Source organism: Gracilinanus agilis, chromosome 1, assembly GCF_016433145.1.
Source record: "Gracilinanus agilis isolate LMUSP501 chromosome 1, AgileGrace, whole genome shotgun sequence".
In the NCBI taxonomy this organism is placed as follows: Eukaryota; Metazoa; Chordata; class Mammalia; order Didelphimorphia; family Didelphidae; genus Gracilinanus; species Gracilinanus agilis.
Window position 1 is genome coordinate 19,659,307 of NC_058130.1, and position 22,162 is coordinate 19,681,468.

Here is a 22,162-nt window from a genome sequence, read left to right on the forward strand (position 1 = left end):
TGAAGACATTCTTCATCCACTTGATTTTTCCTGTATGGATAGTTAGTCTGAACTCTTTGGAATGATTATAGATCTCATTTAGGATGCTCTGCAATGTTCCAAGCTTGATGTAGTCAGCACAATGTTATCCGCAAACAGGAGCATCTGGAGGGGATGATCAATAATAATAGCTGACATTTATATATTGCTTTGAATTTTATAAAGCACTTCTATATACATTATCTTCTTTGAGCCTCACAACAATCCTGTGAGATAACTATTATATATATGTAATATAATTTTATTGATAAGAAAACTTGAGGTTGAGAATGATTAAATAAATTGTCCATGTTTATACAGCTACTGGGTATCAGAAAGGATTAAAATCCAGGACAACTGTGCCTCCAAATCCATTCTTCTATCCATTATCCTACATTTTTCCTTTAATATCTAGTCATCTTAGCATCTCTCCTGTACCTATAAATCACTTTGAGCAATTTCCCAAGGGAATATATAAATTCTTTCAGGGACAGACTTAATTTTTAATATCTGATACTTTCCCTTGTAATGTATAGCTATGCATATTTGTGAACCGAGTGCCCACTATGCTAGGCATTACATCAAAATAGAAATAGGAACAAGATAGTCCTTGTCCTTAAGGAGCATATCATTTACTAGGAGAGATTAGATGAAAAGACAAATAATGCAAAAAAAAGAGCTTAAAAATCAGATTTGAATTTTGAAGTAATCTGGCCTTTGAGGCAAATTAGAGTACATTGAAATAATGAGGTGGTTTTAAAAAAACCAAAACATTATTATATATAAAACCATTCTGGAAAGCAATTTGAAAACATGCCTAAATGACCATCAACCTATATATACCCTTTGATCCAGCAATACCAGTGCTAGGTCTGAATCCCAAAGGGATCATAGGGTGAAAGAACCTGTGTATACAAAAATTATTTTTTGTAGTTTTTTTTTTGTGGTGGCAAAAAACTGGAAATTGAAGAGATGTCCATCAATAAGGTCCATCAAATGGCTGAACAAGTTATGGTATATGCTTTTAATGGAATGCTATAGAGACATAAGAAATAACAAGCTAGGTTAGCACAAAAGAACCTGGAAAGACTTATATCAAGTGATTCAAAGTGAAATGAACAGAAAAAGGAAAATGTTGTACAAAGTAACAACAATAATGTATGGTGATCAACTGTGAATGACTTTACTATCAACAAGGTGAGGATCCAGGAGGACTCCAAGGGACTCATAACAAAAAAAAAAGGATATCTATCCCCATAGAAGGAAACTGATGGAGACAATGCAGATTGAATTCTTCACTTTATTTTCTACATGAATTTTTCTCTAATATAAACAATATATGTCATGTTTCACATCATGATGAACATGGAAACACAAATTATAATATATGTATAATCTAATATCATATGACCTACCTTCCTGGGTAGGGGGAAGGTATGGAAGGGAGAGAAAGAATATGTATTACAAAATGTCAGAAAACAAATATTAAATATTGTATCGACTTGCAATCTAAAAAAAATTTAAAAATAAAATATCCTGTTCTAAGCACCAAAAAAAAAGAGCTTAAGTACCATAAAAGTGGTACAAACTAATTACTGGTTATATTAAAGGAAGCAAAAAATTATATTCAGTTGGGAAAAGCAAACTGGTTTTGTGAATGGCGGGACTGCTGAAGCTGACTGTGTGAACCTATGAGGTCAGGAAGACTGGCTATGAATGGAGACAGACAGAGCTGTAGGGAAATCTCTCTACATAAAGAGAGAAGAAAGAGGGAGAAAAAAGGAAAAGGAAGGAAAGGGAGACAAGAAAGGAAGGGGGAGAGGGAAGAGGAGAAAGAAAGAGAATGAATTAGAATAGAGGTCCAGACCTACAACTTGGCTTGCCACAAGGAACTCCAGGTAAAGACACTCCCTCTGTCAAGGTACACTGACAGGAGCTCTGTAACTCATAACCTTTAAAAGACATACTGAAGAATACCACTCCTGGGTCTGAGACAGGGAAAAAGGACCTAATTGTACAAAAACATTTCTAGCAGCTTTTTTTGTAGTGATGAAGAATTAGAAACTGAAAGGATGTCCATCAATTGGGGAATGGCTGAACAAGTTACAGTAAATGGTTGTAATGGAATAGTACTGCACTATAAAAAATGATCAACAGGATGAATTCAGAAAAACCTGGAAAGATTTATATGAACTGATGCAAAGTGAAGTGAGCAGAGCCGGGAGAACAGTATTATACAGTAACAGAAATACTGCACCATGATCAACCTGAAAAGGATGAAACTATTATCAGAAAACAACGTTTCAGGATAACTCTAAGAGGTTCATAATTTTAAAAATGCTATCCAAAACCAAAGAAGGAACTCTTGGAATCTGATTGCAGATCAAAGCACACCATCTTTCACTTTATTTCCTTCATGAGCTTTTTATATGTGATGAATCTTCTGTCATAGCATGGAGAATATGAAATAAATTGCATGAAAACACTAGTTTAACTTATATCAGATCTTTTACCACCTTTGGGGGAGGGGAAGGAGAGAATCTGGATTGCAAAATATCAGAAAACAATTGTTGGAAATTGTTTCTACGTGTAATTGAAAAAAAATTAAGCCAACAGAAATCTGCTGAAGGCACTGAGAGGTTAGGAGACTTGCCCAGGGTCACCAAGTCAGTCTGTATCAAGTGACCCAGGTTTTCCAATCTTGAATGACATCTTTCAATCAGCTATTATATAAAGTTAACTCATTTACTCATACATTTGAACAAATATAGACAAAAAAATCTAAAGTAGAGTCAAGTCTTCAGAATTAATTTTTAATACTATATACTCTAGCCTGGGATTTAAGGACCTCTCTCTACCATTGGTCTCCAACTTACCTTATTGGCCTTAGCTTCATACAACTGCTTTATATATTCTACATTCCAACCAAAAGAGACTCCAAGTTGTACCCTCAACTTCACATGACATCCACACAATCTTCATGTGCCTCCATGTGACTCAATGCTGTCTATTTTGGATTCTTCCCAAATGCCCCTTGCCCTCATTGCTGGTTTTCTTTCTCTCTGATACTTTTTGTTTCCTCTACTTCCTACTATGCCTTCTACTTACCACTATACATATAAATCTTCTCAGGAATAATTTAACAGTTCACATTTAGAGAGTACTTTAATGTTTGCAAAGGCCTTTAGAAGTTTTCTCATTTGCTCCTTAAAAATTATCCCCTGTGAAGTACTACAAGAATTATTTTCCTAATTTTATTAGATGTGAAATATGAAGATCAGAGAGATTTTCATTTGTCCAAACTCATATAGGTAAAAAGGATCAGAGCCTCAATTTGAATGAAGATGTTTCCAACTCCAGCATTCTTTCCAGCACGTCTGTCAAGCCCTGGCAAGAAGCCTAGTGTGATGGAAAAGGCCGTAGGTCTGCCCCTTTGTATAGGACCCTCTCGAGTCTTCATCTGTAAAATGAGGGGATGGACCAGATAGTCACTTGAGGTTCCTTCTAATTATAAATGTAAGATCTAAATTTTCATCAACAATCTTCTAACCACGAAATCTCTTGTGACCTCTCTGCTATATTGGGCACTGTGGATCACTCTCCTCTTAGAGGCTCTCTCTCTTTTCACTGACCTCTGGTGATATTATTGCCTCCTGGTTCTCCTCTTATCCTTTATGACCACATCATTGTAGTCTCCTTTGCAGATTCATCACCCATATCATGCCCTTAACTATCTGAAAAGTGTCTACTTAGAAAATATTAATCTTGAGATTTTTAGAAGGAGGGGGTGAGTTCAAATTAATCAATTTATTATTTTATATATTATATATAACTACATTAGACAATTCTATAAACATATAATTATATATATATATTTATTTCTGAAAAAAATTGGATCTTAATGTCCTATTATGAATAGACACTGAAGCAATGGAGCCAGAGCAAAAAAAAGAGGTGAAACAAACACAGGAGCAAATAAGAAAGAAAAGCAACCTCTTTGGGGACCTCATAGCAAGATGGATTTCCAAACCTCTGAAAAGGGGATATAGATGCTAATGGATAACCATGCAAAACTAGAGAAAAAGGTCAGGAGTCCATCATGGACTCTAAGAGGATGAGTAAAGTAGTAGGGGATATCAATATATGCTTAGAGGTGTTGTTCAGTGTCAGATAGATCCATGCAAAGAGAAAGAGAGCTGAACTTAATTCTGAATTGCATAATGATTCTTTCTTTCTGGGAGGAGCTCAATACCTGGCAAATAAATCATGGCATGATGAAGTTTCAGAGTTGCTCTGCATCCCTGAGGTCACAGTAAAGGAGTGGGGAGAGGGAGATAAGTACTAACATTTTTACACAATAAAAAGGGAAAAGAAAAAGGCATCAACAATTACTAACTAATTTGACCACTTTCTTATCTCTATAAAAACTTGATGAGAACGATTACATATATTAAAATAGGAACAGGCATGTTTTTTATATTTGTTTTCCTATAACAGACCACATACCCATTAATACAACTGACTACAAGGTACAAAAGATATATAAGGATTATAATCTGTTGTTTGTTGAGTTCAAAGAGGCATCATAATGTCTTTAAAATGCAGCCTTAAAAAACTTTTCAAATAAAGGGACTTCCGCATTATATTAGTATCACATATAAAAGTCTACATACAGTAGTCATGCCCATGGAGATAACTTTGTTCAACAATATACCGGGTATCAATATCAAATATAAAGCAGAAGGAATATGCTCACCAATAAGGTGTTCAGTGTCCTGGAGGATGTTCTATGCAGGATCCAAATAAAAGAGGGATTACCTATTGATGGCAAAGACCATGGAGATAACTTTGTTCAATAATCCACTGAGTACAAACATAAAATACAAACTAGGAAGACATATGCTCTTCCCTAAGAAGTTCACCGGGGTCCTGGAGAGTATTCTATGCAGAGCCCAAATGAAATAAGGATTAACTATTCTTAGAAATTCTCTTTAAAAGCTCATTTTTTGGATGAGATGGTGCTAACCACATTGAGCCCCCAAATTGTATGGGGATGTGATACAAGGTCATTTCAAAGAAACTGAACTAGCCATGCACACTTGGATTAAAAAAAGTCTATTGCCCACATTATGACACCTAGTTGGTGAGACAAATCAATTTTTCCATCAATATAATAAATATCTTGGGTTAGAACTGCAAATGAACAATGAGATGGAGTGCAAAATTGAATGGGAAGAAGACAGGCTGGAATACATTTTAGAAACTGCTGAAATTTCAATGATCCCAAATTGACCAATGCAAGCAAATGTCTATCAGCATCCTCTTAAGGATACTATAAGGTTGTGAATCCTTGAAGATCATAGTTGTAGAAGAATAAAAATTTTAAGTGACTTAAGGGCATAGAGAAATGTATGATGGGTGTAGTACATTGTGAATTATGGCTTTCATGTAGAAAAATGGTATAAAAGACATCTAATAAATTATAAGATTGGAAAAGTAGGTGGGACAATAATATAGCGAACAGAAGATAATAGGCAGAAGACACAATAGAGGAATTTTTATAGAGGAATTCTGGAAAGAAGTGAACAGTAATAGCAGAAAAATGAGTAAGTCAGTATAGTTGTAAACTGCAAAGGCAGAGGGCAGAGCCATGCTCAAAGATGCATGCAAAGTTCCAATGAAGTCTTGAAGCAATGCTACCCCAATGCTATTAAATGAGCTTAATGTAATCACTGTCTTCAATTTTTCTTTTACTTAAAAAGACTAGGCAGTCATTCTCCTGACACATGACTCTTGGAGATCTCCCAGGCTGACTCAGCAGGCTGCTACAGGAAGAACACAGGGTTTGGGACTCAAATCTCAACTCTGTTATATGCTACCTCTGGGACCTTGAGCAAGTCCTTTAATCTCCCTGGCCCTCATTCTCCTCAAATGCAAAATGATGGAGTTGGATAGAATGATCTCTCAAAATGCCCTGATGCTTAAAACTAGAAAGTTCATGATGATTTAAAAGATCCAAGTTCAACAGAAATGATGCTACTTTAGGAAAGAAAAAAAGTCACTTATTGGTCTCTAGGCATAGACAGTATATAATATCAACACCTGCATATCCAGAATGAGTGTGATGTCACAGTTAATTTCGTTACTTGTCAATTGCCCATACCATATAGATGATATATCCTGGATCACTAATTGTCAAAAGATGATCAAATACAGTATAAAATTAATATGAATTCAACAACATTTATTAAGCAGTTATTATGTGCAAGGCACTGTGATAATGAATGTGGTTTCCTAGTTTTTAAAAATCAGAGGACACGTTTGGATGGCCACAAGGTCACTGTTGTAAACATTAATTACCATACCACAGATGTGTGGAAGATTCTAATTACTGGAGCTTCTCGTGTTTGGATTTCAGATAAATGAGACTTAATAGTATTTGAGAGCCCTACATCTAAATTTCATTGGTTATATGCTCAATTCTGATTTAGTTTGTCATTTTACACAGAGATTTTCTATCACCTTTTAGACTATAATCCCTTGTACTTTTCATCTCTAAATGCCTTGTTCCTGTTTTGCATGTGCTCCTTATTTATCTATGTACCTGTTGTCTACCTCGGTACAAGGAAAGCTCCTTTAAGAACAGGAATCACAAAATCATGAAACTCTGAAAGCTGGAAGAGACCTCAGGAGACATCCAGTCTAACTCACACATGCAAAAAAATCCTACAATCTATGGGTAACATGTCAGCTTTTACTTAAAATCCTCCAAAGAAGGGGGATCCCTTAAGTTAACCCATTCCCCTTTTGGCAAGCTCTCTATGTTGGGAAGTTTTTTCTCTGACAATCATGCTTAAATTGGCCTCTTTACACCTTTCTACCATTGTTTCTAGTTCTACTCTCTGGGGCCAAAGAGAACAAATCAAACCTTCCTCCACACAATAGCCCTTCACATTTATAATGAGGATTCCCATAAATGTGGTTCTTGAGCCTTCCCTTCTCCAGGCTCTGATGTCCAGTTCCTTGAATAGATCTTCATAAGTCAATTATTTCATTCTTTATATCGGAATCTCTGGGGCTTAGCACAGGATAAGCTCTTTATAATCAACTGGATGTCTGGTTCTATCATTCATCTTGTTACCTCTTACCTACAAGGAATTTAGCATTCAATTTCTGTTGAAAAATGAAATGTGCAGTGGTTATACAGCTATTGCCTTGGTCCAGGCCATCATTATCTCTTTTCCCAGGTTGCTACAAGATTTTCCCTCCTTGCTCTTTCTGCTTCAGCTTGCTACCCACTCCAGTCCATTCTACATATTGCTATCAAAGAGCCTTTCCTTTAAATATAAATCTATATAACTCTTCAACTCAATTAACTCCAGGGTTTCTCTGGTGCTTGCAGAATTAAATATAAGCTTCTCTATTTAGTTTTTAAAGCTCTCCACAACCTGCCCCTATCATTTTTTTCAGGATCACTGAGTATCACCTTGCCTTTCCATACTGCAATCTAGCCAAACAAGCCTTCGTAATAGCCCTCTCCTATCTCTGGGTCAGCACTAGCTAACTGCCTGGCCTGAAATGCACTCCCCCTCCTTAAATATGCATCATAAAATCTTTCCTTTTCAAGATGTAGCTCAAACACCATCTTTTACATTAAGGATTCTTAATCTAAAGTCTATGAACTGGTTTTAATACAGTTTGTTTCATTTGTAGTATGTATTTTAATTTATGTATTTAAAAACATTATTCTGAGAAGGGATCCTTTTGCTATATGAAACCTTTCTTGATCATACCTTCTTCTGGTGTTTTTTCTCCCAAATTTAATGGATCTAACGCCTTCATATTTATTTATATATATATATTCTATATACTCTACACATACTTATTTATGTCCTTGTCACTCCTCCTTTAGAATGGAACACCCTTGGAGGTAAGGATGTTTTTATTCTTTGTCTTTGCATCACCCAGTGGTACTTAATGAATGTTTGCTAACTAGATTGTTGACTGATTGATATAAAATGACATAGAATAGATTAAAGCCATCTTAAATCTCCTTTGAGGATGTTAATTACCAAATATAATATGATTCCCTCAATAAGGGTTGAAATAAAATGTAGCCAAATAAAAATATGTTAATGCACAATTGTTCTCAACATATAAAATTAATTAAATTTAGTCTAATCATAGAATAGGAATCAGAATCACATCAATTCAAGATCTAAGGAACCTGAGAGATCATCTTGTCCAATCTCCTCAAGTTATAGATTAAAAAAAACAACTTACTATTCAAAGGGAAGTGATTTGCCTGAGGTCACTCAGACACAAGAACTGAAAAACTGCCTTACTCTCAAGTCCAGAGCTTTTCTATCCCATGGTGCTGCTGCTTTTCACATAACTGTTTTTCTATCTAACAATCCAAGTATTACGTTACAATGCAAATTCCTTCAATAGCCACAATGTTTTTTTTTCCTTACACAGCAGAAATCTTCTATGGAGTCATTAGAAATAATATGAAGGATACAAGAGATATTTTATTCTTTCAAAATGGTTATCTGAAATAATATACATTACATACATATGCAAAAGACCTTTCCCCAAACTGAAGGAAGTTTTATCACAATTATTTAAAGAATATTTTATAACTAATAGAAATTGTTTGTTTTTCCCAGTTCAAAATTAAAACTTTCAATTAGAATTTCTACTTTTCTAAGCACCCCTGGCTTTATAGACTAAATGTAATCTAGCAAGTTAATAAAGGTTCATTTTCCCATTTATTTCCCTAATAAAATTTTTTGATCCATTTTCAAATTGAAATAAGAGCCTGAGCTGAAAACTTTTGGCAAGAAAGAAATTATATTGATTACTAGTCCTATAAATGCTGGGAATTATGATGCACTGGGAATGCCCTCCCAGCAGATGTTTCATAGCTCTATCATTTAAAGAACTTTTCTTGATTTCAGGATCTCTGTTCTGCTACCATCACTTTCCCCTTCCCAACCATAAGGAATCCCCATGCAGCTCACTCTTAATTAGCAATGCAAAGACACTATCACATCTGTAAAATGAAGGAATTGTCTGAGTAAGCCTGGCATACTGGGAAGAGTACAGGGTGAGGAGTAAGGAGGCCTGGATAGGAGGTACACTTTGATCTCTTACCCTGGGCAGGGGAAATACTGATGATCAATATGGACTTTGCCTTAAAAAGGAATAACAAGTCCTTCCTGGACACATTGTTCCAGGACAATGAGGTGACAAACAGGTCAGGAAGCTGGAAGGCAATGAGGATGATCAAAAGTGGTTATGCTCTTCATTGCAAACTCCAGGGCCTTTCTCCTTCCCTAGAAGAGCGCCTTGCTGTTGTTGGGTCAAAGCCATTCTCCATGGTAGCATATAAAATGCATAGTTAAGATGCCCTGCCAGGATGTTTTCAAGATACCAAGAAATCTCACTTGAAGTGCCTCCCACCAATGAAGACACACCATCTACTGGCCTGTGGGGAAAGAGATGATAACCACAATAGTCCTGATTGTAAAGTGATAACTAGTTTCTAAAAGCCACAGCCCAGGAAAGTTCTACCACCCAGAAGAATCTCTTGCTACTAAATGGACTACAAAGTTTCCCTGGCATGAAGAATAGAAATGGGCCATGAGGCCTGCATTTAGTTCACATTGAAGATTATGCACATGTAGATTTTTTTTTCTTTTTCTTTTTTTTTTAAACCCTTGTACTTCGGTGTATTGTCTCATAGGTGGAAGATTGGTAAGGGTGGGCAATGGGGGTCAAGTGACTTGCCCAGGGTCACACAGCTGGGAAGTGGCTGAGGCCGGGTTTGAACCTAGGACCTCCTGTCTCTAGGCCTGACTCTCACTCCACTGAGCTACCCAGCTGCCCCACATATAGATTTTTAATCAGAAATTTTCTAAAATAGTTTTAAGAAAAGAAGAGAATAAAAATTAATATAGTATTTCTGTAAATTTTGCATGCTGGCTATTAGTATCATTTGTCTAGCTAAATAAGATGCTAGTGACATGTTTTTAAAACTCCAAAATTCCATAATTCTCTAACACCATAACTAATCTCTATTTGGATATTCTTTTAATTCCTTTGTGCACAGTACATCTTAAATTACTCTTTAGCAAAAACTAGAGAAATCATACAACCTGACTTTATTTGTATAAAAAGCAATTTAGAATTATATTCATGTAGTTTCTGAGTTTGTTTTGGCAGGTATACTCCCAGGAATTTTTTTCTGTTTGTGGCTATTTTATTTTATTTTTAAAACCCTTATCTTACATCTTAGAATCAATACTGTGTACTGGTTTTAAGGCAGAAGAGTAGTTAAGGCTAAGCAATGGAGGTTAAGTGACTTGCTCAGGGTCACACAGGTAGTGTCGGAGACCAGATTTGAACCTAGGATCTCCTGTCCAATGAGCTACCCAGCTGCTCTCTTTGTTGTTATTTTAAATGGGGTATCTCTTTCTATGTCTTCTTGCAGGGTTTTGTTGGTGATATACAGAAATGCAGATGATTTCTGTGGGTTTATTTTATTTATAACCTGCTACTTAGCTAAAATTGATAGCTTCAATGAATTTTTTTGTAGAATCGCTAGGATTTTTTATATACACCATCTTATCGTCTGCAAAAAGAGATAAGTTTTGTTATCTCTTTGCGCCCATTTTAATTCCTATGATTTCTTTTTCTTCTCTTATTGTGATTGCTAGCATTTCTAATACAGAATTAAATTATATTGGTGATAATGAGCATCCTTGTTTCATTCCCAGGCTTACAGGAAAGGCTTCTAACTTATCTCTGGGACAGCTGATATCTACTAATGGTTTTAGGTACATGCTTCTTATTATTCTAAGGAAAAATCCACTTATATCTATGCTTTCAAATGTTTTTAATGGGAATGAGTGCTATATTTTGTCAAAAACTTTTTCTGCATTTATTTATATTTAACCTTAATGCAATGTTACTCTTGTTGTTGACGTAGTAATTAATTAATATTAGTAAACCATCCCTACATACCTGGTATAAATCCTGTTTGGTCATAATATATAATTTTTGTGATATATTGTTATAGACTCCTAACTAGCATTTTATTTATGATTTTTTCATCCATATACATTAATGAAATAGGTCTATAATTTTCTCTCTTTTTTCATATTTGTTTTCATATTTATTGAATAAAGGGAGTTTAACAAAATTACTTTACCAATTATTGTGAATAATTTATTTAATATTGGAATGAAATGATCCTTTTTTTGCAAATTCATTTAGACTGTTCAATTTATTTTCTAAAATAGTTCTAGATATTCTAGTTCCTCCTCTGAGTATAGGCAGTATATGTTTTTAAAATATTCCTTCATGTCATTTAAATTGTTAAATTTATTCACATATAATTGGGCAAAATTACAAAATTTACACAACCAAACACATGGTATGTAAACTGAAGTCCAATTAAAATAATCTTACCTGTGTAAAAAGAATGAACTGAGCAAACTGCCAAGGAAGCATGAAAGCGACATTAGACATAAAGAGTGCAATGTAGTCTCTCCTACTATTCTCTCGAGACCTTAAAATAGAGAAGGCCAAAACATTTAGGCAGAAAATCTTTCTCTTATTCACATATATGCAGCCAGAAGGACCTCCAAAACTTAACAAACTGAACAAATGCCAGGGCTTCTCTCTATCCCTGCTCTTTCCTGTCCTTCCTCTTCCCCAACTCCCTTTTATTCTTCCAGTGCCTATTAGAAACTTCCTATTCTTTGATTCCATTATGATCTTCCATTTACTCTGAGCTTGATACAGAAATACACAGGCTCTCATTCTTTGCTGCACAGTACCCTTTACCTTGAAAAGGTGACAGATGCCTTCAGGAATCCAGACTATCACTTTAAACTGAAGTCTCTTTGCCTTGACTAGGGTCAAACCTTGCTGATAATGAGAATGTAGATAATACAAAGAGTCACAAAAGACCTTCATCTTTAATGATCCTCTCCCCTCTGAAAATACACTGATTTTAGTTTTTCTCTACAAGCTCCACTGTCTTAGTTGATAAAACATCTGTTTCTTTTATATGTAAGGTTTTAATACCTATATATGAAACAGACTTTTTGGAGAGACAAGTGTAAGCTTTAATTTTAGTCTATCTTCCCTGCAATTGCTGTAGTTCTGGCTCTTGATAACAACTTTCCTTCCTACTCAGACCAGAACTTATGGTCAGACACTTCAATAACTCTAAAAGGCCTGGCTTTGAATTTAGGCTTCAATCTTCATACTCAACACGCTATCATAGCTCAATTTCTTCATAATAGGAGGGGTTGGTAAGTTGCGTTTGAAGATCCTCTGTACCAATAAATACTATAAACCATATCTCCTTGACTTTCTTCTCTTTCCACTAACCTCCACTCCAAAATCCATATCCCCTGCTCCTGGCTCTGAAGGAAGTGACAAAAATGTTCTCCATTACAAATGCAAACTTGTATTAACTGATCTTTAATGCTCCACAGCAAATTTCCTCTCATAGATCCATCTTCGAAGTCTTCAATTGAACCAAAATGAAAATGGTGTGTAATTTGGAATCAGAAAACCTGAGTTCAAACTCTGACACTTCTACTCTTCAAGCTCCATTTTCTCAACTGTTTAATGAGGGAGCTGGACAATATAACCTCTAAAATCCTTTCCAAATCTACCTCTAGGATGCTCTATTTCTCTATTCTATCCCCTTCCCCAACTCAGAGGGTAAATATAACCTCCTACAATCAGCAACATTATAGCTCAATCTGAGCTCCCTCCATCCATCATCTTCTTTCACTAGAGAATCTTCTATTTCCTCCTTTCCCCCTTTTCCTCTCTGAAGCTTACAAACATACTCGGCCTGCTCTGCTATGAGAAGTCCACTCGACCCTTCTGGTATCATCTTAACTATTCATTCTCTTCTACTGCAGCTATCTGGGGGAAACTATTTACATCTCTTGCCTCTATATCTTTAACATCTACTCCTTCCTCAAACTCTTGTAATTTAGAATATTTCTGGTTGCTATTCTCTACTCACTCAGTTTCTATGAAATTGCATTCTAAGGATTATTCTCCTACATATGACTGCTCATTCTGTCTCTTGCTTGCTCCTCAGTCTCCTCCTCCCCCTTTCAAGCTGGGTGTCCTTCTCAAGGGTCTATCTTTGGGTCCTTTCACCTTTCTAAATTCCCTGCCGTTCTGTGAACTCATCTATGTAGGTCTATGGAGACTCTCCAGATATTTATCTTATTTAACTTATCCAAGGTTTTATTCATCTTCTTTATTATTTATTTTTTGGTTAAACTCTCCAGATATCTATCTTATTCAACTTAACTAAAGATCTATTCATCTCCTTAATTTCTTTCTTATTTATTTTTTGGTTAGACTTATCTAGTTCTGAGAGGTATGAATTAAATTTTGCCACTATTATTTTTATCTATTTCTATTTCATTTAGTTTTTTCTTAAAAAATCTGGGCACTATAATAGTGCATATGGGTCTAATATTAATAATGCTTAAATAATTATTAATAATTCTCAGTAACCCCCTCAACATAATAAAATTACCCTGTTCATCCCTTCCAATTACATCCATTTTAGCATCAAATCTGTCAGAAATCATACCTGCTACCTCTACCTTCTCCGAATCAGCTGAGATATAGTACATTCTGCTCCAACTCCTCACCTTCACTCTATTTGTGTCTCTCATTTTCAGTGTTTCTTGTAAATGACACATTGTCAGGCACTGGTTTTTGATCCTTTCTGCTACACACTTTCTTCCCATGGGTGAATTTATTCCATTACATTCAATGTCATAGTTACTAGCTATGTATTTCTCTCTAACTTGTTCCTCTTCACTTTTTGGCCCCCTCTTCCTTTCTTTCTGACATATCCCATCTCAGATGTCCAACAATACTCCTATTCACATCACTTCTCCAAAATTCTCCTTTATCCTCTCCCCTTGCCCTCCTAGCTCCAAATTGGCTCATCTTTCCAAAGGTCCCTCCCTTTTCCCTTAACTTTTAATTCTTGTTTTATCTACCTTTCTCAAAATCTCTTCCTTATTCCCTACCTCTTCCCTCCTACTTCTTGATTCCCTCACTCCCTCACCCCCTCACTCTACCTCTTGATATGTGTTCCCTGCTAGGTATCCCTCCCTTCTTTACCTTTTCGTATCCCCTTGTCCTCCTTTCCCTTAACCTATTCCTTACTTCTCATTCCCTCAGTCTCGCCCCGAAGGGGACTCCCAGTCCCTCCCTTTTCCCACCCCCATGTCCCCCCTTCCTTCTATTTCTCTGAACAATGTTTACCCTTCTAATTGTGTATATTATAGTCTCTTTATCCCAAGTCTGATGAGAGTTGGGTTCTAGTATGCCCAGCCCTTCACCCCTTGACCCCCTTCTCTGTGACAGTTCCTCTATTCATTCCTCCTCTATATATGAGATAGCCATCCCACCCTACATCTTCCTGGTCTATTTCACTACCATTTCAGCTCATTTCATTAGATTTCCTTGACTTCAAGTCTTCCATCCATACCCACCCCTTCAAAACACACAAATAATGATGCAATTCCCAAGGCCACAGATGACATTTTCCCATACCAGAATCATAACAATTTCATCTTTTGGGTTGCTTATGATTAATCTTTCATTACCTGTGTATGTTTCTCCAAATTTTCTGCTGATTTCTGGGTTTTTCTCCAGGAATAGCTGAAAGTCCTTTAGTTCATTAAATATCTATTTCTTCCTTTTATAATTTTACTCATCTTTTCTGGGTATATTATTCTTGTAAGCTCAGTTCATTTGCTCTGCAAGATGCTGTGTTCTATATTCAGTATTCTTTAATGTTGTGGCTGCTAAGTCTTATTTTGTCTGTAGCTCCACAGTATTTTAATTATTTTTTTTTCTTGTTGCTTATATGTTCTCCTTTACCTAGAGGCTCCAAAATTTAGCAATGATGTTCCTCTGCAACAGTTTTCCTTGATAATTTCTTGGAATATGGTGGGGTTTTTTAATTGTAATTTTCCAGGAATCCAACTGTTTTTATATTATCTCTCTTTGATCTGTTTTCCAGGGTAGATGTTTTTGTGATGAGGAATTTCATATTCTCTACTATTATTTCATTATCTTGATTTTGCTTTATTACTAATTATTGTGTGAGGAAATCATTAGCTTCCCCCCTTGTCTAATTCTAGTTCTTACTATATTATTTTCTCCTATAAGTTTCTGAAGAACTTTTTCCATTTAGGCAATCTTTCATAATTTTCTTGATTTTCTTGCATTGCTCGCATATTTTATTTATTTTTTTCTCAACCTCTCTCACTTGTTTTCTGAGGTCTTTTTTAAGCTCTTCCAAAAGCTCTTTTTAAGCTTATGGTTTATCATATTTCTTTTCTGTTTTTGAAGTGGGTGTCCTGAATTTGAGCCTTGAAATCTCTTCTCTTTCTCCATAAGAGCTATTAACAGTTGGGTTCTTTCTTCTTTGCTTGCTCATTTTTATTTATTTAAAATGTTAGTGGTCAAGCCAATAGAATTAATTATTTGGGGTGTTTTATGAAGTTCCAAGGTTTCTATTGCATTGATATGTGTTAACTCAGGTTTCAGGATTTTTTTATGTATGTTTATTATTTCCTGGGTCCTATTTAGCTATTGCAATTTTTAGAATCCCAAGTCAGATGTAGTTCTGGTCTCCCCATGAGGCAGCAAGCTAGGGAATCTACTCTCCTAGGAATGACCAGAGCTGACAGGGCCCCTGTCCTTCAGCGAATATCCTTACTTCTCCTCTCTTACTACGGAGCAGAGGTCCTGTCTGTGTTTCTCAGGCCTCATATGGTTTCAATGATCATCTATGCTGATGACACTCACATCAAAATCCCCAGCCACTTCTAACTCCTTCCTCAAATCTCCATCCCTCATTTCCACAGGCTGGTAATTACTGCTTGGTCCCACCAGTATCTCAAATTCAACACTTTCTAATCTTTCTCCCAAAATACAAGTCTCCTTAATTTCTTGACTTTTCTGGTGAAGACCCACTATTGGTGTCTCTGTCTCTCCCTCCTCTTTTTTTTTTCTTTTCCACTTCACTGCCATCTCCTATTAATTATACCTCTAGAATATCTCACAACCACCCTAATTCAGGCCTACAGGCAGTATGTATGCTCTTATTTATTCTTCACATCAGTCTATCCGAATACTCTTACTACTGCACTGCTCTGGACTTCCCTCACAAAACACATGCTGATTCTCCATTACACTTATGAAATATTCTGTAATTTTAGGGGGCAGGAAGATGCCTTACCTAACATATGATTAGTAGAAAAAAATCTCAACTGATGTAATGTTTGTAAAGTGCTTAGCTCAGGGCCTATTTCCTTCCTTTCTAGCCTCTCCCAGAGTGTCCTGTTACCATAAACACCTAATTTTGTGTACCATATTTCATTAGACAGTTAATAAGACAAGTTAAATGGAATGTTGAATTAGCTAGAACCTATCAACCCCACCCATTTCAAGCTTTTGTTTTGGATTTTGGTCCAAACTTATGATTTTGTTCGTATAGAGGCCCCTCCATGAGGAAATTCTCTTCACAAATGTGGACCCACATCTGTTCGTCAATGTTGTCCTCTCATCTTTAAAAAACTTTCATTCCTTCTTGCCAGTTCCTCAAGCTACTATCTTAATTCTGTCCTTTTCACACCCAAATTCCAAAAGGAAGACACCTGTACTTTTGGTCTCCACTTACTCCTTTGCACACTCATTTCTGACCTTGCCATGCAACCAAAAATGTTTTCATCACATTTGCCAATAACCTCTTAACTGCTCATTTCAATGACTTTATCGCAGTACTCCTCTTCCTTGGTGGCTCTACAGCTTTTACCATTCCTTCCCACCTTCCTAGATGGTTTCTCTACCCTGAGTTTCTGTGATATTTCTCTCTCCTGGTTGTCCTGTTTGACCTCTCCTATTCTGTCCTCTTTGTAGGATCATTCTCTGTGTCCTGCCCTCATGCACTCCCAAAACTCCACTATGGTCTTTCCAGTCTCTATTAAGAGTTCTCAACCTTTTTTGGGTTACTGAATTGCTCTGTCAATGGGCCTGTTCTATGCACAAACTATATAGAGTTACAAATGAAACCAATTATATTGAGATAAAGGGGACCACTTGAAATCTATCCATGGACTCCTTAAATAATGGTCAGTGGGTCCCAGAAGACCTCCTGCTCTATATCTTCTCTCTCAGAGTTCCCAGTAGCTCTAATGAGTTCAATTATAATTTTTATCAATAAAATTTGAATCTGTCAACAAACATTTGTTTAAAACTTTCCAATATGTGACTCACTACTGATTGGAACCCAAAACATTCATTTTCCATAATTTACATTCATGGAGAAAAATAACCAGGAGAAAAAAATTCCAGATAAACTGTCAGATATACCAACACCTCAGAAATGTTTGGATAGATATCCTTATTGCCTGCCATGAGACTATCTCTGAAAAACTGTCCACACATTACCATAAAAGCAAATAATGTTTCATATCTATCTCAAAAATATATCATGGATAGCCATCCCAAATTAACAATCTTGAAAAAAACTGCTACAACATAAAGCATAAAGCAAGAAAAGATACTCTAAAAACTAATGTAGGCAATACCCATAAACAGAGCAGGAAATACTCATTAAAATTTTAATAGGTGTCTAAAAGATGAGACCCAGATTATCAAATGGAAAAACAATTTGAAAATGACTTCATTTTTTATCTAACTTGATTAGATTATCTCATACCATTTCTTAATTCATTTTAACAAGGTGATCTCATTTTAAACTAATTCATAAGTATCTTAAGTTTTGTTCAAACTTTTTAGATAAACAAGAATCCCAGAAATTCAATCAAGTTTAATAAGTAACTAAGCATGAATAAAAATTACCTGAGAATGTGAGTTATAAGTAGCATCTGAAGTACATGGAATGGGTATGAGAAGCTTTCTCGGAGAGGTGGAGTCCACATCACACGTGTAGACTGAAAACAATAAATTGCTTAGTTTATTGTATATTATACTACACTTAAGATTATTAAATATTCTCAGTAAAAATCATGATTCCTAAGGTTTTTATTGATGTTAAGTAAACAATTATAATATCACCTAACTCTTGTTCTCCAGATTAAGTTTCCCAGTCCTGGAAATTCACCTAATTCTGCAATTGGAAAGTCCAGAGCCAGAAAAGGCAGGACACAGATTAAGGTGATGATAAGATCCAGGGGGTCTAAGGGACAACTGTCAGTGATATGAGAGGACCAGAACTGGGCTATGAGTTTAAGGGTTAGAACCTGTAATTTGCCTAGAACCATTCTTAGATTTGTCAGATTGATATTTGCACACAGCAATGGGGCACAATCCCTTGCACAAACCACTGGAAATTTGAAAGGATTCAGCATTTGAGAACTCTTTAAATAATCACCTGATAGACATCAAAGTGCTTGCAAATCATTGAAATAATATATAAAAATCTACCTGCTGTTTTATACTTAGGTCGATTCTCTCAAAATTCCCATGTAAAATTTTTATTAAAGATAAATTAAAAAGGAAATAAAATAGCACATTAAGAATGATATAGTTTTTGTTCATGTGTAATAATTATATGATTAATTAGCAATGAAAGTAAAAGATAATTTAAAACCAAGAAAAGCTCATGCTGTCAAAGTGCTATGTTAAATTCAAATTTTTTAAAACTATGAAAAACTGTAATAATTTCTTTAAAAGTTGTTCTGTCTATTTAAATATGATTTTTAATGATAACGGGGAAAAACAGAAATAGATCTTTGGCTAGAAGCTGCAGGTCACTGAGGGGCAAGGAATTCTTCTGAGGTGAATGTCACTAGCTAGATCAGTGTTGGAGAACCTTTTATAGATCTCATGCCCAAACTGCACCTTCAAGCCAACTGTGAGCCCCCTGCATTACCTCAGAGAGGGAAATGGAGAAGTGCTTGCATTCATCTACTGGGCAGAGGGAAGGGGCATGCAAAAAATGTCCAATGCAAACCAAAAAAAGGTGTGGTGGAGAGGGGGAATGGAGCAGTCCCCTCCAGCATGTTGGGGCAAACATCCCACACTTCACCAACATGGAGCTAGATGAATTGAGTGGGTTTTCAGGAAAATCTACTTTTTAGGATGAAGGGACTACTGCCCAAGAAAGCAGAGTATCTAGTCCAAGGTCATCTAGGCTCTGATCTGGGACTTCCCAAATGCTAATTAATCTAGTTGTTATATAAAAAGTGAAGTCTGTACTCACACTAGCTGAATCAGGTAAGTGTAACCCTACCTGATCGACAGATTCAAAAAAGGGTTTATGATTTTGCTTATGGATATACTAAGCATCTATGGATTTGATTCATTTTTCTCTTTTGACCATGGAAGGTGAGAGATAACAACAAAAAATGGCCTGGAAATTTAAAAAAAAATTTTGCTTCCGAGCAAAATTATCTCTCTTCTTGATAAGAACAGACAGCATAGTGGTCAAGAACAGGCCAGTTAGAACTAAATAAACTGAAATGAGAAAATCTGAAATCCAGTCTGTCAAATATCAGGTCTAGAAGTCACTCCTGGTAAAAGCAAATTTATAAATGGCTCTAGAAACACTAAAAGTGATTGTTAAATCCTACATAGCCCTTACATAAAAAATTAGAACTATGTCAGGCAATGATTAATAAGCCCCTCCAAAAAATTTACGTTTAGTAAGATGTTAGTAATTAATACTTTGATGATGTTTACATTTCTAAACTATGTTCTATCATGTATTGAGTTAATGTACAAAATAAGGAAATTAATATTTAGTTAAATAATGTTACCTCAGGAATCATATTTTTATAATAATTTTTATGTCAATGCCTTATCAGGAAAATATGTCCATGAAGGCTAGTTAATGTAATTTCTGCTGGATTATGCTAAAGACAGAAAGGCTTTGATATCTGATAATTTATTATCCTAAGATCAGCCTAGCCAAGTACAGAAGGGCTCATTACCCAGAAGGATGATCATGGTGATGAATTCTTTGGTCATGGTAATCCATAAAACAGATAAAAGCCTAAATGGCCTTCAGTTTTGTGCTGTACCCTTTCCACTTCCATAGTGATAGAGGTCAGAAAGGCACACAAAGGGCACTAAGAATTACCCAGTTTTCAGTCTACTTAACATATTCGTGTAACAGATATTACTCTAAATGTGAGACCTTTGTCCTGTAGCCAGTGATATAATGCTAAATATGACAAATCACATCCATATTAACATTCTTGATATAAAAGAAATCCGAAGTAATAGAATGCTATTAAGTGGAAGGTCTTTCTTCTAAAGGCAAACACATTTCTAAAGGAAATGGAAGAATTGATCTCACCATGTCTTGCACTGCTTATAGAATCATTTTGCCTTATTATTACTCAGAATGAGCAAAAGCAAAAAAGAAAATTAACTATCATCCAATTGTAATTTATGCCCAATTATCTGCAAAGGATGAAGCAAAGAAATAATACAAGCAGTGGGAAAGATATCAGAATATCAGAATAAAATACCATGACTTCCAGTAACTTCACTATGAAGCCAGAGACACACGAGCCCTATGCTCATAAACATGTCTAGCACCAATAAAAAGAAAAAAGAAAAATCACAAAAAAACATAAAATGTACTATAATATAGATAAAAACACTGAAATCAGGAAATAGATAACTCTAGTTTCTAACATGGAGATCATTTCACAATCAGTTGCTTGTGTATAATCAAAATTTTAGTTGTTTGGTGCAAGTGCCAAGTATAAAACCAAATTTTTAATAAAGGTAAAAAAACTGTGAAATTCTAACAGTTATGACCTGACCTTTAAAACAAGCTAATGACTGGAAAATGGAAAATAAAATATTAATTCTGGTCGCCACCATTTCTTAAAGAAGTTTAACCAAGATAAATCAGTTGCCAGCATAAGAAGGCCAAAACCTCTTCAACCAGAAAACACTTCATTTCCTTGCCAAAAAAGTGATATAAAGGAAACACCAATATGTGCACAAGTTCATTTGTGAAACAGTATGGATAAAGCAGATAGAAGAACATGAACAGCATCATTTCCTGAGAGAGAGAAGTTAGGGAGAGGAAAATTTGTCTGTGGTCATAGCCAAAATATCAGGCAATCTTGCATTTACTTTGTCAGAAAATGTACTCTTCTTGGAGGTTTGCTTATTATAAAATATTGGGCCCCAAAAGTGTCACTAATTTTTTTATTCAAAAACTCCAAATTACATTTTTTAAAGAAATAAAAACACGTACATAGAAAACTTAAAATAAAACTCCATTAAGCCAGACCAGATATAATAGATCACAGAATTGCCAGAATGCTTTATAGTGATCCATTCTCATCATGGTCCACATTGGAACCACCTCGTTTGGGCTCAGTCACCAGTGGCTGGAAAAGTGTAAAGAATGTGCACAGAAGTGAGATTCTTCAGATGTTCCCATGTGCTGGTAATGTTATGACTAAATGCTCTACATTGTTATAACACGTCAATTAAATTCAGTAATTGAATGGAGCCCACCCTCCCTGACCAAATGGGAAAAAATAAAGTACACAAAAACTACACATTACCCAAGCTATGACATTCTGCTGGACTGACACCCCATCAACAAGTAATCGAACACTGCCAATGGACCATCATTTAGGCATACAACTGAAAAGGAGAAAGAACTGTATGGCAGTGAGAATTAGTGAAGTTTTCAATGATCCCAAATTATTCCCTGCTGCAAAAGTTGCTATTTTTTCATAGTAATTCTCTCCTGGTGATGCTTATGGACATCTGAATCCCACAATCTCAGAAGAATCAAAAGCACAGTGACCCCAAAGGCAATGGAAAAGTGCCCCATGAATTTAGCAAGTTGAAGAGTATTATCCACAACAGTATGAGTGTTAAGAAGGGACTTACAAGACATTAAGGATGTGTATAACTAAAAAGAAAGGCAGAGCCAGCATTAAGCATGAGGGAAGGGGGAAGCTAGATGGCTCAGTGGATTAAGAGCCAGGCCTAGAGATGGGAGATCCTGGGTTCAAATCTGACCTAAGACATTTCCTAGTTGTGTGACCCTGGGCAAGTCACTTAG

The 22,162-nt window shown here is 35.7% G+C and overlaps 1 protein-coding gene across 1 annotated transcript in view; it reads right to left on the minus strand.

Moving 5' to 3' along the window:
- The window catches only part of LOC123230659 (probable C-mannosyltransferase DPY19L1), a 210,899-nt gene that overhangs the window by 104,644 nt on the left and 84,093 nt on the right, over positions 1 to 22,162 (minus strand). Inside the window, exons 8-9 of the mRNA XM_044656798.1 lie at positions 17,959 to 18,050; positions 11,494 to 11,593 (exon numbers count right to left, since the gene is read on the minus strand). Coding sequence (XP_044512733.1) covers positions 11,494 to 11,593; positions 17,959 to 18,050 — 192 coding nt within the window. The remainder of the gene's footprint in view (positions 1 to 11,493; positions 11,594 to 17,958; positions 18,051 to 22,162) is intronic.